The 16,691-nt window shown below is 44.7% G+C and overlaps 1 protein-coding gene across 2 annotated transcripts in view; it reads left to right on the forward strand.

Annotated features, from left to right (window-relative positions):
• The window catches only part of GARRE1 (granule associated Rac and RHOG effector 1), a 58,596-nt gene that overhangs the window by 23,056 nt on the left and 18,849 nt on the right, over positions 1-16,691 (forward strand). For both annotated transcript variants that reach the window (XM_021536702.3, XM_021536703.3), the window contains exons 2-3: positions 4,994-6,323; positions 15,840-16,046. In XM_021536702.3, coding sequence (XP_021392377.1) covers positions 5,829-6,323; positions 15,840-16,046 — 702 coding nt within the window. In that variant the 5' untranslated portion in view covers positions 4,994-5,828. The remainder of the gene's footprint in view (positions 1-4,993; positions 6,324-15,839; positions 16,047-16,691) is intronic.

Here is a 16,691-nt window from a genome sequence, read left to right on the forward strand (position 1 = left end):
CCCTGCTGGCTGCTGGGCTGCTGGGGCTCTGTGCCTGCATCCTGCCAGCTGTGGGAGTGAGTCTGGAAAAACCCTAAGCTTCATTTGCCCTGGTAGTGAGGATAATCAATACTTGTCAACCCCTATAAAAGCATGTGCATGCTTTAAGTATTTATGATGTGTTGTAAGAAATTCCAGGTGCAGAACAACTTGATTGATGTCAGAGGTGGACACATGTTTTCTGCCAGTCAGCATTACTTTAAAGGTGGCTCTTCTTGTTGGCTGAGAAGTTTAATTTTTGAAATGTAGTTTCAGCTCTTGTATTATTCTGAAAAGTTTTCTGTTCAAAACAGTGTTTGAAAATGAAAACAAATTTTAAAAGCTCACATGTGTTTTCTCTTCATGGGTGGATTGAATATATGAGGCAGGTGCCATTCCTGTGGCAATTTTAATACTAATAGGTGTGGTGTATTGATGAGAGTAATGGAGAAGTTGTAGTCAAAGTCAGAATTCAATTAATCAGGTTGAGATTAGTTGCTGAAATTAGAACTGTTCTTTATATTGAATCCCTGTTCTGTAGATTCCAATTTCTAATATTTTTGAATAGATATGTTTTGTAGACGTAATCCATCTTCAGTTTGGAAGAGTGTAAAATTAATCAACTCCCAGTTAAAAAAGTGATGTCTGTCTTAAAATACCTCCCAAAAAGTAGTTGGGGATACCTGACTGTTGTTTTTTAACCTGATTATCTATGAGGATCCTGAAAAGTTTACTTGGAGGAGTTTCCACTGTCTGTTTTAATCCACTTGTATTGTTCCCTCTGCTTAGTGGCCTGCGTCAGAGGAGGAGCAGGAAGGGACGTGTTGCTCCTGCCCAGCCCTGGCTGCTCCCTGGGGGTGCAGGCTGGCTGTGGCTCACCTGGGCACGCTGGTGCCCCCTCTGCCAGGCTGCCACCTGGGGCTCCTCCCCATTTCTCCTGGCTCAGTGATGCCCGTGCTTTCAAACCACCCTGCTGGGCTGGAAGTCCCCCAGTCAGGGCTCTGTGCTGCCTGCTGAAGCCCTGGCTGCTGTCCCTGCCCTCCAGGCCAGCGTGGTGCTGCAGGTGGCACCCTGGGCTGCTCAGCTCTGTGCCCCACGTCCTTCCCAGCCGGGCTTTCCTCGGTGGGATGTTTGCAGCTGGGTGCCCACACACAAACTGTTGTTGCCTGGTCACTCCTTTAGTCCTGAGCCAGCTGTGGTGGGGACAGAGGGACACTGGGCAGTCCTCAGGGAATGGTGTACAGGCTTCCCTTGCCCTCCTGCTCCCAGTTTGCTGGGCAGGTGTTGAGGACCATTTAGAATATGTTTGGTTTAAGGTATTCACATTTGGGCATGGGGTGGCCTGGCCAGGTGATGGATGGGATGTACATGTTAGTGGCAGGAAACTGTGGAAGATGGAATGACACCTTTCCTCGTGGAGTGACTTTTAGATTTGCACCACATTTGTATCAGTAAATGTCAGAGAGACTTCTGTGTGTTTTTGACAGGAGGCCCTTGGCTCTGGCAGCTTCCTGGCCTCTTGGCCTCGCAGTGGGTTTGTTTGTTCAGGCTTTTCCTGGGTAAGCAATCTGGCTGCTCTGGCTCGTCTCTTTTGGAGTTAGCTTTTTTTTTGAACATTAATTTGATTTAGTTTGTTTTACATAAATGGTGGGTGCGGTGTTAAGTTCATCCTGAGATTTGGAATCTGTATCTCATCTAATAAAAACCAGCATGAAATGGCATGAAGTGTTACATTCAAAAAATTAGCTCAGGTCTTTTGGACTATCTCACTCTTTTGTGTTTTATTGTATATTCTCTGGAAAGACAACAGAATCCATAAAGAACACCAATTGAAGGCAAACTTTTGCCAGATTTTAAAGTTGAGGTTGGAAACTTTTTTAAAGCACTGGTCAATTTCTTGTGTTGATTCAGGGAAAAAATTGCCTTCTCTTCTAGCAGGGTAATTCCAAACAGGACAGATGGGGGATTGGACTCCTCATGCTGGTCCTAAACAAACTGGGGTTACCAAATTCCACTCATCTCAACATCTTCCCTCTTCATTCATATCTTTTGTGACTGATGAAGTTAGGAAAAATCATTTTTTTCTGGGAAGTATTTAAGCAAAAATATTTGGATGCTACATTTTTAAAAAGTAGTGAACAGATTTGCATTTGCACTCATTTTCCTGCAATTTCTGTCTCCTCTATGCAAATGTGGCCATTTTCAGAGGATCTTGTGCAGCTGTCTGATTCTCTGGAAGTTCAAACAATCCAAACTTGTCATAGTTCCTTAACTTTGGCATTAACTCCTTGAAGTGAGAATGCAAACAGCATGCTGAGCTTTTCCAAGCAGTTCAGTGTGGAGCTGGGTTTCTATTATATATTAGTTCTATTACAGTCTTTAATAGTACCTGAACAGCACTGTTTTGGTTTTGATTACATGAAGAAAGGACTAAAATACCTTTTTGTGTGGTGTGGTAACTTTTTTGGTAATTCCTTCATTTGGTTTCTGTATTTCTGTTTTCCACAAAATTAATGATAAGCTTATATTTTTGGTGATAGCATGTTGTTCTTGTATCACTAGATGGAAACCCTTGGTTTCTTTTTTCCTAACGTAGCCTGAAGTCTGTGCAGTTCGGAGTGGAGCTCTAACTTAGTGCATGCACCAAAAGCAGTGGGGAAGGGAGAGCATGGGAACCTTCTGTGCTTCACTTTTTCAGGAAAAGATTCAAAAGGAGGAATGTTTATTTTGTATGTAGCATGTCAGAGAGCTCATTATAGAGTTTCAGACATAGTATTCAGACACACGTCTGGTATTGAGGCGTGCAGCTTTCCTCTCTTTGAATAAATATCAGCTGAAGATACAAGCTGTCCTCTTTAAGCTTCTTTGTAGGTTTTATTACAAGAGATTTTTGAAGCTGAGGAATTGAGTAAGTACCTGCAGGTTTGGCTACAAAATTGTCTAGAAGTGAAACACAATGATTTTTCATTTTTGTTTACAACTGTAGAAAATATGAAGCCACCATTTTTATATTCCTTGCATTTATGTTCTTTTAGGATGCAGCAGGTTTATATATTAGCTAAATATCTGACCATTCCAAATGATGAGTTCAGTGTGTTTGATCCTGAAAGGCTCTGTGTGTAGTCACAAGCACTGAGCTGAGGTACATCTCTGATAATCTCATCTAAATCAGTACCCTAGAGCTTGAAAACCCCTCATTCTTATTTTTTTCTTTAATGATCATCTTTTAAGTTCCTCTGCAATGAGAAATTTCATGTCTACTTAGGAAAAACAATCACTAATTTACTTATATGTTGCATTTAAATGAACCAACTCTCTTGTTCCATCTACATTTATATGCAATCAAGGAAACCAATTTAATCACGCTCTCCACTGTAAGACACCATAACTTGTAAAATAAGGAGAAAATTACTTTCAGCTATGTATGTGACATCAAGAATTCCTAGAAAATTATGGTTTTAATGAGTTTTTGTGATTTGACACATTCAGTGTGAATATTGAGAGAAGTAGTTAAAAAGGTAAGTAGTCAGCTTGGAGTACTTTAAGGATGCTGAAATGCATATGGGAGTTTCTTTGAGATTTAGGTTTTAAAAAGTGCCAATACGAAAGAATATTTGCTCTAGATCTCTGAAGCAGAACCATCTGCATCAATGGTTTCCTGAAAAACTTGTGTTCTGTTGTTTTAGTGGGAGTGAGACTACCCAGCTCTGGATGTTTTGTCCTGCTGTGTCTTGCTGTCTTCTTTATCTGTGGGATGCTTGTATCCTACATATGTGCCAAAATGGGAATGAATGAATATTGTGTACGTTCAGACAGATGGAAATAAGAAATTTTGACTGAAAATAAAATCTTTGTTCCCCAGCCATTCTGACAATATTGCTACAGATTTCACTGCTCAAATATAATAGCTAAAGGAACATTTTGTTATCAAAGGTTCCTGGATTATTCTACCAAGTGCCTTTGACATTGCAATTGCTGCAGTAAGGAAAAGAATGTTCTTGTTTGATAGAATCAAGTAGGGGGTGTGTAGGAGAGGTAGAGAGTGGCCTGAAGTGTGACTGGTGCTAGGACTGGGCAAACTGATGGCAAACACAGAAACCAAATGAAGGAATTACCGAAAAATTTACCATGACACACAATTCTGATATTGTCCTGACACTGTCTGATGAGTGTGTGGTGTTGAACACCTTGTGCTCCATCTCATCCCTTCCCACTGCTCAGGCTCTGTTCACCTGTGGATGCCTTCAAGGAGCTCTTGGCTCTCCAGCTGCACCAGGGTGTGCCAGTTTGAGCAGGGCAGTACAGAAGTTTTGTTTCCTCCCTACTTTGATGTGTGCTGAGGGTGTTATTTATACCACTCAGGTTCTCTTAGGCAGTTGTGCCTCGTATACCACCTTGTGTATGAGAGATGCTGCCTGCCCATCACACTGGAATGGGATATGAATGTTGTATTTCTCAGCTAATCTCAGGTAGGATTAGGCACATTTGTCTGTTGTTGTACTAAATAAAAAACTAGGGGCCTGTATCTGTTGACTTAGTAAACTATTAAAATGAATGGGAGAGTTCTGCAATAAATTACGGTGCATGAGGAAAAGTTTTAATTGATTTCATTTTTAAATTATTTTTAAAGGATGAGATTAGAAAATGTGATTAACTCCCCTTGAGCTCTGCAGTAACAGCCTTTCACTGTTCTTAACTGTGCAAGACTTGCACTGGGGATTAGCCAGACTCTTAAATTTGACAGCCTACAATGAAATAATTAACAAGAAAATATCCAACAGTGTTGAGTTTAGCAACAGGATGACACTGGCTTCTAACAGCCTTTTAAACTCAGTGCAGCTCTCTCCCTCTTTGAATCTTGGGTGTTGCTGACAGTGTGTGCCCAGAAATGTGAACCAGGACACTGCAGGAGTTAAATTCTTAAACCTTCTCATTGTTCTCTGATGTATAACGTTTCTTTTTTTCCCCTTCACAGGAAATGACCTAGAGGCCTTACAAATACATTTGTGCATTTTTGTTCTGAGTCTGCAATTGAGGGCAAACGCAGTCTGGAAGCACCACTTCTTAAAGTTACAACGGAAACAACTACCTCAACAAACAGGGAAAGGGGAAGAAGGCTTGCAATAACAAACACTCTAGTTTTTAATAGCTTATATTTGCAAAGTCTTCTCTAAACAGTCCAGATTTTTTCCCCCCTCCAATATTAAGAAGAGACACTACAAGTAAACTGAGTTGGCAGACTGGATCTGTCAAGACATTTGAAGATATTTGATCTGCTGACGTAAGGATTTGCTTTTTCAAGGAAAGAGCCTCTGCACTGCTTTTATAATCGCTGTTGATCGGTGGTTTACTCCACTTTTCCTGATACCTATTAATGGGAGAATTGTATTAAGGTATTGCTTCTAAAACTGTTATTTGCATTGACAGAATTAACTTTTGTAGATGCAACAGCAACGGACAATGTTACACTCGTGAAGAACTTGTAAGCGATCACTTCTCTGCTCCAGTTGGCTTTTCTGCCTGCGGAGGGGATACCACACAAGAGACAGAGCATTATTAAGATACTTGGGCTTGCTTTTTGAGTACAGTTTATAACTGCAGCAGGGCTGCACCGAACATTGAAAACACAGAGTCAGCAAATCTGCTGCTGTTCCCACTGCTGATACAGATTATACAGACGCTTGCCTTTCTGAAATGCCTTTTGTGAAACCTATGTACACAGTCCTGCGCTGTAACTGTACATAGATACCCGAGGAAGGAATTTGACAAGTGATTGTTAATTCAAGAGCTCTCTGGACAAGCACTCACTTATGTATTGCTGCAGTGCACAAGAAAGCAAAATGGACTATAAGCGGCGCTTTTTGCTTGGCGGGTCCAAGCAGAAAGTGCAGCAACACCAGCAGTATCAAATGCCCGAGCTGGGCAGGACCCTGAGCGCCCCGCTGGCATCGGCCACCCCCAGCACCCCCCTGGTGTCCCCGGCTGCTGCGGGCGGCTGCTCCCACCCCGCCTCCCACACGACGCCGATCGCAGACATCCAGCAGGGAATCTCCAAATACCTGGATGCACTCAACGTCTTTTGCCGTACGAGCACTTTCCTTACAGACCTTTTCAGCAGCGTGTTCAGGAACTCGCACTACTCTAAGGCAGCTATGCAACTGAAAGACGTGCAGGAACATGTCATGGAAGCGGCGAGTCGACTCACAGCAGCAATAAAACCAGAAATAGCAAAAATGCTGATGGAACTGAGTGCAGGAGCTGCAAACTTCAAAGATCAAAAAGAGTTCAGCCTACAAGATATTGAGGTAAGTTACCTTGCAGGATACTGTTTTGCTCATGAATTTGTATCGTTCCTTCTTAACTGGATTTCTCTTCAAAATCTCTTCTACACCAGAAGTTTTGTCCACCTTGCTGTGTATTTTTGCATAATGCTGGTGGAGAAATAAACTCTTCATTTATGTACTAAGAAAGTACTAAGTCATTTGTGAGATCTGACCTCCATCTATGTTAAATTAAGTATTTGGTAGGTATTCCTGTAGAAGAACCAAGTAGACAAAAGTTTTAAATAATTTTCTGGTTTGTTAGCTAACGTTTCTAAAAATGTTATGCCATCGTATTCTAAATCAGCCTACACTTTCCTTGGTATTATCCATTCTGAGGGGAAACCTGATCACATGGGAGTAGCATATTGTCATCACTGTTTCAGTTAAACTATGTATTTTATCACTCTTCAGAGCATTTTTGTCTTTTTGAGCTGTTGTGAGAAGAAAATAACACACTGTGTGAGACTAGCACTGTAAAAATTTGTCATGACTTTGCTACAATGCTCATATTCTGGCAGGGGGTGCCCAAGATTCAGGATTCAGAGAGGTTTCCCAACTTCTGCCACACCTGCCTGGGAAGGTCTGGGTATTTCTCCTCTGGTAAATGTGTTAACTGATAGTCACAGATAAATCCCTGAAGTTTTAACTAGTTCCTTGTGTTTTGACATATTTCTTCACTTTGCAGCAGTCTTGAGAGTTATTCCTTCAGAACTACATCCTGAATGGAAAACCTACTTTTAAATTCCCTTGGTTTTGATTCAGATTTCAGGTAGCTTTGTAAGAGTGAATGCTTGTGCCTGTCAGGCATTATCTGCTGTCTCTAACTGCACCACTTCCAGATGGAGTCGTTAGGGAGGATGCAATTTGTCAGTGACAGCTCTCCCTGCAGCTGTGTACTACAGTTCTCAGTGTTGTATACTTGGTATAGAATGAAGTAAGATGGGCTATATTTGTTATAGATGTCTTAAGACAGTCCAATAATATCTCTCTAGCTAAAGCTATAGCCATGTATATAAAAAAGAGTGACTTTATGTAATTAATCTTTATAATGGATGTGCTGAAAGACTTTCTGAATTTAAAAAACAAAAACATATGAAGCACTGGATGTCTTCTAGGGGTTTTTGTGGATTTGGAAATGCTGTCCTTCCAAACGCTGGAGTCATCCGTAGAGCTGCTTTTGTCACATGAGCAGGCAGAGGTGGGTGCTGGCTCTGCCCTGCGCTGTGCAGGGAGGGTTTGCTCAGCAGGGAGCTGAGGAGCAGAACAAAGCAGTGTTTGTGTCAGGTGGGTGCACATCCTGCCAGCTTAGAGGCAGAGACACTTGCTTTAGTCCCAGGTTTACCTGGGCAGGTCTGACCCTTGTTCTGGGCTCCATGTGCACCTGCAGTGCTCCCTCCCCTGCCCCAGCAGCTCTGTGCTGGGAGCAAGTGTGTGTAGAATGCCAGAATGCCAGCAGGGCAGCTGCTCCTGGCCTTTCCTGCCTGCCCCTCTTGGCTGTCCCAGCACTTCTCATTGCACTTTTCTGCTATCTTTTCTTAATTAAAACTGCATCTTGCACGTGGCTTTGAAAAACTCAGTATGTGAGATTTATGCACATCACTGTATAATGAGAGCAGTGTTGTGTTCTGCTTTGGCTTAAGCAGCAGCAGAATGTAGGGCTTTGACAGAGACTCCTGTGGTTGTTCTGTGGGTCAGTCAGGACTCTGGATGAGTGAATTCTGCAGGCAGAGGGGCTGGATGGTTGTGCCCAGGGAGCAGCAGCTGCTCACTCTTGAAATGGACCTTGGCAGAGGCCAGTACAGGAATATAATTGTTTGTAGGTGACTTGAAAGCACAGAATATAAGTATGCTGGGAGACCTGCTGAACTAAAAATAATCTTGGACAAATTATTTTTCCAGTTGGGATGGAATTCAGGGGGTAAAATTGAATGTTGCAATATTTAAATAGACTTTTTGAGCCTCAGGAGTGGAGCCCACTGGGCAGCACTTCTGGAGAACAGTCCTAGGGCTGTGGGAGTCATGTGTTGGGGAAGACTCAGTGTTGAGCAGTTGGAAATAATAAATCAGTGTTGTTGCTGTTGAGCAAAGAGACATTTACCATGTATTTAACACACCCCTAACCTGCAGGAACCATGAACTAAGCACTGAGCTCTGAACATAACCTGGAAATACCCAGGTTATTATGGCCTTAAACACAGCAGTGCACATGCACAGCACTTGGAGAAATAAGGAGCCAAAGGAGTGTAGCAAGAGTAGTCAGACATCCAGCAAATAGGACATCAGAGGACAGATTGAAGAGATGGACTCTACCGAAGAGGAGGCTGAGAAGGAAAATCAAAATTGCTCAGGTATGTGAGAAGCTGCCAGAACATGTCTGTGTCTGTTCATGTCCCTGTAAGGTGGAGCAAGGAACTTGAAATTTCAGAAGGAAAGATTCACATTAGGTGCTGTGGAAATCCTTTGTAATGTTAGTGGAGTACTGATGTGGGTTGCTGCAAAGGGTAGGGAACAGAGCTGACAAAACAGGTTAAACCTGCATCTAGCAAAACTGACCTAGGTGAAATTTCTCCTTGCACAGAGGTGACCTGGTGAGATCCTCTTCCATTGTGCTTTTCTGGGATTTGAAGACTGAGCTGTTGATGCTGAAATTTCAATTTAAAAAGTGGTTTGCTTTTTTCCCCCCCGGTAGATAGAGAAGTTAACATTTCATAAAACTGCCAGCAGGATTAAAAAACTCACAGTGTAAGCAGAAAAACATAAAGGGCTTGTCTGACTTCATCAGAGTTTACTGAACAGGGAAGTGATGGGGGAAGAGTGTGAGGCAGTGGAATTGTTCCCCTGGAAAATACCAGGAGGGGAGTACAGGTGTATCTGAAGTTGCTTTGTCACCTTCTCTAGTGGGTCGCTGAAGGAACTCAAAGCTCTGAGAGAGAATTGAGGTGGTGAAACACCCAAGTGGCAGCTCAGCAGGAGCTAAGAGGCTCAGCAGGACCCTGAGAATGGCTCTGCAGGGGCTCTTATTTGAGGGTTGGATGCTGGTGGCACAGAAACAGGGGGAGGTGAGTTGTAATTCAGGGTGTAGTGGGGCAGAACCCCAAATTCATGAGAGGGACATGAGAATGAGGATTTCTATGCGTGAGTCCAGCTAAGGAAAATGCAATTTTCCTAAACCTTGCTTACAGGCTTGTAGTTTTGGGAAGGAATGAGAAGTCCAAGCAGAACAGGTTTTGCTTTGGGAATCAAGCAGAGAGCTGTGGCTTTTCTCAGGTGCTGCAGGTCTTTATCTGCTGTAGTGGGCTCTGCCCCTTAGAGAGGCAATATAAAGAAAACTTAAGTTTTGGTGAACATACCTGACTTGAATTTGGGCTGGAAGCTGTTGTGCACCCTGGACTATAGCACCAGGGGATGAGGTTTTTAATTTATTTATTGTTACTTAGGGCAAAGCTTGCTAGTTCAGACCTGTCTGCCAGCCTGTGTAAGAAGGTGACTTCCCTTGATCAAAGTGTGGTGACAGATGGAGATTCCCAAGGTTTCTTAATTTCAGAAATGCAAATGCTGATTTTTTTCTTCTTTTTATTTTCCTCTTTCGAACACCTTTGAATTCTTGAGTATTCTGTGCCTGTATGGGTGAGGAACAGCTTGGAAATCAGGTTAAATGAGAGGGTGTTTTTCATTTCTTTTGTCAGCTGAGGCAATGCACTAACTGTATTTCTGTTAATAAAAACATTAAAGCAAATTCATAGGGAGGAGTAAAACTGGTAAGTATATTTCCCCATGTCTTGTGGAGCTTTGCAGAAGCCTCAGTACTGCAAAATATAAGAATTACTTTTAGTTACACAGGGCTTGTGCATTGTCTTACAAGTGGTAGTAATGAGAGGAATGTCAAGGCTGCCTTCCTGTACAAAAGGGAAGCATGGATAGGCACCAGATATATTTTGGATGCTCTGTTCTGTATTAAATGGAGATAATTTTTGGCTTTTATGTGTATAGAATGGCCTAAGATTGTTTGAACAAGAATCTTGTGAGACGAGAATGTCTGAATAAATATTAAATGTAGGCTTTCCTTAGCAACATTGTAAAGCCAAATTTAACTATTTTTAAAATTACTCTTTCCTGGGATTTTCAGGGATTGGCTCCAGACTCTTCTGTATTGAGGAGCTGTTAGTAGCAAAAAAATACTTGGTCTTACATTTTAATTGCTGCTTTTTATTTTTAAAATGCTTCACACTTAATTGTTTTTCTGCTAAATGATAGTGACCACTTCAGTAGCTATCAAGGTCAGATTATCATGAGTGGCTTTTAGGGTCACTGCTGGAAGAAATGAGTCTGTTGGGTTTCCCAAGTCTTGCAGCTTCTGCTGGAATCTAGTTCAGCCTGCAGGTGATTCCAGCCCATGGGCAGGACTGAGGTGTTGTGTTCATGAGATCACTCTTTGGAACCGCAGGGAACTGCTAGGTAGTAAAATTAAGAATACTCTGCCTGCTTCTGGTAATGTACAGGAAAGTTGCTGGGGCTCAATGGGGCACACCAGTTCAGTGGCAGCCAGGCTGTGCCACCAAGGAGGCTGTTAAGGGAAACCACAGAATATTCTGTTGTGGTGTTTGGCTTTTTGAGCATTCTGCTTGTTTAAGGAAATAGCAAAAAAAAAAAAAGGGGGGGGTGGGGGGATAAGAAAGTTCTACTGCATAGAATGGCACTTGAAGAACTGCAAGCCAATGTTTGTATCAAGTGTGGAAGACTGACACTTGCTATTTGCTGACTTTATTACTGGTAGTGTTCTCTTTTAAGGAATCTGTTTTACAAGATTTTCTTGCAGGGCAATTTGTATGGCATCCCTGTTTAGCAGTGAAAACTGGCAATTTTGTGTACACTTTGTCCAGTGGAATATTTCAAAGTTGATTGTGTGCCCCCATGAGGAGATTAAAGTGGGACAGAGTAACCTACACTACATCTCACCTGGTACTCCCATTGATAGGGAACCAAAAATCCCATTGCTTCCAACTGCCTGAGCTGGAAAAGACAGATTCCTTCAGGTAGGGCTCTGCTGAGACAAACAGCTGTCCTGCCTGATACAGATCAGGGAAGTCAATGTGGTAGAGCTGTGTTCTGTGGGACAAAAAGTTTGGAAGCTGAAGACCTTGTTATACAATATAAATGAGTCTAAGAAATGAAGGGAACATCACTACTCCAAAGGAAATCTCACTGGTTGGCACCTGAGATGATTCCAGTTCAGCTTTGATTCCTGCATAGTTTGTAGGGTTTGTGTTTATTCTGGTCTGAAGGAGGAGAGTCACACACTTCTGCATGGGAAAGTAGGGCAAATAAACTGGAAAAGGACACGGTGGTGTCTCTGACTATGGAGAGCTGCATCCATGTGCTGATGCTATCCAGGTTCCCTGTCTGCTCTGCACTGGGGTCAGTGCCCACCCCTGGTGGGGTGGTCAGATAAGGCAAAGGTGGGGCTCTTCTGCAGAAAATCTGACCAAGTGAGCTCTTTAAAGCTTTAAAATGAGTTTGGCATCTACCATCTATCCAAAGGGAGTATTTAACAGTGCCAAAATCCTCCACCACTTTGATAGTGAAGTAGTTTAAACAATCCTTACCAATTTTGGAGGAAGGCTGAAATGGATTTTTTTCAAACAAAATAAAAGTTCAGTAAAGCAGATGTTACTAATTATCTTCACTGTTTAACATTGTAAGTTGTAAGTAGGAATGTTGTGTGCTACCACTTAAAACCTAAAATAATTTGTTTATTTCAACCTAAAGCCTAAATCATTTGTTTATTTTGAGCATTATTCCCAGACTGGGGAAGCTTCAACCTTTGTACCTTAAGTATTCTTTGAAATTTAATAAGCTTGAAATTCTTAATGAGTGCTCGTTTCATCTTCCCCTGAGAACTGCATTCTTCCTGCACAGAAATAATTCAGATCACCAGTTGCCTCTTCCTGCAGTTTTCTTATAAATCTTTCTAATCTCATACCCAGAAAAGTTGGAATTTTCTTAATTTTATCATTTGCTGACTGCTTTTTTTTTTTTAATAAGACAAGCTCCACTTTCAGAGGTCAGTCAAAGTAGCAAAAATGTTTAATTTTATGCCTTGTACAAAGAAGGGAAGTGATTGAACCAGAATGGAATGTCCAAAAGGAGTCTGGATGGAGTGAAAAAAGCATTGCCACCAGTGGTTCTTGCGGAGTAGATAGTAAATGCATATAGCTGTTGGTGTGACTGCAGAGTCCTGCCAGGAAGATACATTGTGTCTGGATAGTTTTATTCCAGAAGAATGTAGCTGAAAATAAGGCAGATGATTTAATGGCTCCAAGGCAGGATGGCTTTGTACATTATCTGCGTATTTTATGAATTATTCCTAAAATGGAATTCAAGTTGAATCTTTTTTTAATAAATCAAAGTCACATACACATTTTAAAGAGCTTTGTGTGATAAACTCCATAAAAGAAACAGTTTGAATAGCTTTGAAATACTTTTCTGCAGTAATGTGGAGAATCCTCCTTCCTCTGCAGCCGTCCAGTTTTACACTTGTCAGCTTTTTCCTGCCCAGGGAGCGATCCCCGGGAGCCTTGGCTCTGCAGGGTGTCCCTGGGCGCTGGCACTGCTGCTCCTGCCCGGAGTCCTCCGGCACAGCAGCTCTGCTGCGCTGCGCTGCCCGAGACAGCCCAGGGCCCCTGGGCGCAGCGGGGCAGGGATGCAGGGCTGGCACCTCCTGCCCTGGGCCGGGAGCCCCTGCCCTGCCCCGGCCCTGCGAGCGAGCGACAGGAGCATTGCAGGGCTGCTCCAAAGCTCCTGAGGGAGCGACAGGAGCATTGCAGGGCTGCTCCAAAGCTCCTGACAGAGCGACAGGAGCATTGCAGGGCTGCTCCAAAGCTCCTGAGGGAGCGACAGGAGCATTGCAGGGCTGCTCCAAAGCTCCTGAGGGAGCGACAGGAGCATTGCAGGGCTGCTCCAAAGCTCCTGAGGGAGCGACAGGAGCATTGCAGGGCTGCTCCAAAGCTCCTGACAGAGCGACAGGAGCATTGCAGGGCTGCTCCAAAGCTCCTGAGGGAGCGACAGGAGCCATTGCAGGGCTGCTCCAAAGCTCCTGACAGAGCGACAGGAGCATTGCAGGGCTGCTCCAAAGCTCCTGACAGAGCGACAGGAGCATTGCAGGGCTGCTCCAAAGCTCCTGAGGGAGCGACAGGAGCATTGCAGGGCTGCTCCAAAGCTCCTGACAGAGCGACAGGAGCATTGCAGGGCTGCTCCAAAGCTCCTGACAGAGCGACAGGAGCATTGCAGGGCTGCTCCAAAGCTCCTGAGGGAGCGACAGGAGCCATTGCAGGGCTGCTCCAAAGCTCCTGACAGAGCGACAGGAGCATTGCAGGGCTGCTCCAAAGCTCCTGAGGGAGCGACAGGAGCATTGCAGGGCTGCTCCAAAGCTCCTGACAGAGCGACAGGAGCATTGCAGGGCTGCTCCAAAGCTCCTGAGGGAGCGACAGGAGCATTGCAGGGCTGCTCCAAAGCTCCTGACAGAGCGACAGGAGCATTGCAGGGCTGCTCCAAAGCTCCTGAGGGAGCGACAGGAGCATTGCAGGGCTGCTCCAAAGCTCCTGAGGGAGCGACAGGAGCCATTGCAGGGCTGCTCCAAAGCTCCTGAGGGAGCGACAGGAGCATTGCAGGGCTGCTCCAAAGCTCCTGGCACTCCTTCAGGAGCCATTGCAGGGCTGCTCCAAGGCTCCTGAGGGAGCGACAGGAGCATTGCAGGGCTGCTCCAAAGCTCCTGACAGAGCGACAGGAGCATTGCAGGGCCTGCTCCAAAGCTCCTGAGGGAGCGACAGGAGCATTGCAGGGCTGCTCCAAGGCTCCTGAGGGAGCGACAGGAGCCATTGCAGGGCTGCTCCAAAGCTCCTGAGGGAGCGACAGGAGCATTGCAGGGCTGCTCCAAAGCTCCTGAGCGAGCGACAGGAGCCATTGCAGGGCTGCTCCAAAGCTCCTGACAGAGCGACAGGAGCCATTGCAGGGCTGCTCCAAAGCTCCTGGCACTCCTTCAGGAGCCATTGCAGGGCTGCTCCAAAGCTCCTGACAGAGCGACAGGAGCCATTGCAGGGCTGCTCCAAAGCTCCTGAGGGAGCGACAGGAGCCATTGCAGGGCTGCTCCAAAGCTCCTGAGGGAGCGACAGGAGCCATTGCAGGGCTGCTCCAAAGCTCCTGAGGGAGCGACAGGAGCATTGCAGGGCTGCTCCAAAGGCTCCTGAGGGAGCGACAGGAGCATTGCAGGGCTGCTCCAAAGCTCCTGAGGGAGCGACAGGAGCCATTGCAGGGCTGCTCCAAAGCTCCTGAGGGAGCGTCAGGAGCCATTGCAGGGCTGCTCCAAAGCTCCTGAGGGAGCGATAGGAGCATTGCAGGGCTGCTCCAAGGCTCCTGAGGGAGCGACAGGAGCCATTGCAGGGCTGCTCCAAGGCTCCTGAGGGAGCGACAGGAGCCATTGCAGGGCTGCTCCAAAGCTCCTGAGGGAGCGACAGGAGCATTGCAGGGCTGCTCCAAAGCTCCTGAGGGAGTGTCAGGAGCCATTGCAGGGCTGCTCCAAAGCTCCTGGCACTCCTTCAGGAGCCATTGCAGGGCTGCTCCAAAGCTCCTGAGGGAGCGACAGGAGCATTGCAGGGCTGCTCCAAAGCTCCTGAGGGAGCGACAGGAGCCATTGCAGGGCTGCTCCAAAGCTCCTGAGGGAGCGACAGGAGCCATTGCAGGGCTGCTCCAAAGCTCCTGAGGGAGCGACAGGAGCCATTGCAGGGCTGCTCCAAAGCTCCTGAGGGAGCGACAGGAGCATTGCAGGGCCTGATCCAAAGGCTGTCCTGGGGGAGCGACAGGAGCCATTGCAGGGCTGCTCCAAAGGCTCCTGGCACTCCTTCAGGAGCCATTGCAGGGCCTGCTCCAAAGGCACTTGTGTCACACAGTGCCATTGGACGCTTGAGCTTTGGCCACCATGTGTGTGGTCATGGGGCCAAAGGCTGTTGGTGCCCACTGCCTGCCCACTACCACTCTGCCTGAAGGGTGAACTGCTGGCCAACTCCTACGGTTTATGTTAATGTTTTAAAATTATTCATGTTGTGGGTTTTTATCAGAAATTCAGCCAGGTCTTTGTGCAGGTGGGTGTTGGTGTTAACTTAGTCCTTGTGATAATATGCTATTCCCATTTTTGTGCTTGATTTTGCCAAGTAATTGAACAAGCTTTTCATACATCAAGTAGTCAGAACTTGAATGTAGAACTAAAAGTTACTCAGAATTACTCTGATGTCCCCTTCATTCATAGAAACTTATGCTCACTTAGCCACTTATTATTCTAAGTAAATGTTTAAATATTGTATATTTCTTATGCTCTGAAGCATTATTTTAATTTTAAAAATCAGGGGTTAACGTAGTTCCTTATCCCAAACACCAAACAAAAAGGTAGAAGGGAAACTTCCATGAGCTCTTCTATGTGCTTGAAACTGGTTTGTGTGTCTCCCACAGGTACTTGGGCGATGTTTCTTGACAGTGATGCAGGTCCACTTCCAGTTCCTGTCGCAAGCTTTGCAGAAAGTCCAGCCAGTGGCACACTCCTGCTTTGCTGAAGCTGTAGCTCAGGAGAGGAAGAACGTTAGTGGGACTGGAGCCTCAAATATAAGCCCCACAAATGAGCTGGAAGATGCAATAAGATCATGGAGAGGAGCAGCAGAGGTATGGAGGTCTTGCTGTAAGCAGATTTAGTGAAACCTAAAGTCAGCCTGGGTGTCCTCAGAAAGGAAGAAAACACCTAATTTTAAAGACATGCAGCATTTGAAGGGGGGAATGTGGCGCAGTTGGTTTCAGACACTAAAACTCATTTTACTCATGTGATGATTACACTATCTTTGCCCTGTGTAAAGTTTTATTTGTTGATCGGGTTGTACATAAGGAGCACACAAGCAGTGCAAACAGAATTTGTTATTATCAAATAGGGCAGAGGGAATTAAAAATAAAAACCTCAACAAGTCTTTGTGAAAACAGAGCAAAATTTTGATGAAAAACAATCTAGATAATGTCTGTTTCTCTCAAATTTTGAGCACATATACTTTAAAATCTTTGTAGTAATTTTTAACACTTCTGTCTTCATGCTGTTAAGCTTGATGTTGTTTGATTCATCCATTGTTGAAATGTGACCCATGTTACTTAAATGTGCCACTCTCTGGACTTGTACTTTTACAAATACATGTCATCTGAGAAATCCTTACATTGCCAGCCAAAACCAGTACTTTATAAAGACATTCAGTTTTGTGAGGTTTGCTGCTTTCCCTGGCACTATTGAAGCCTGGAGACTGATGGGTCAGAATGGATTCAGGCACA

The sequence above is a fragment of the Lonchura striata genome, chromosome 13, assembly GCF_046129695.1.
Source record: "Lonchura striata isolate bLonStr1 chromosome 13, bLonStr1.mat, whole genome shotgun sequence".
Taxonomy (NCBI): domain Eukaryota; kingdom Metazoa; phylum Chordata; class Aves; order Passeriformes; family Estrildidae; genus Lonchura; species Lonchura striata.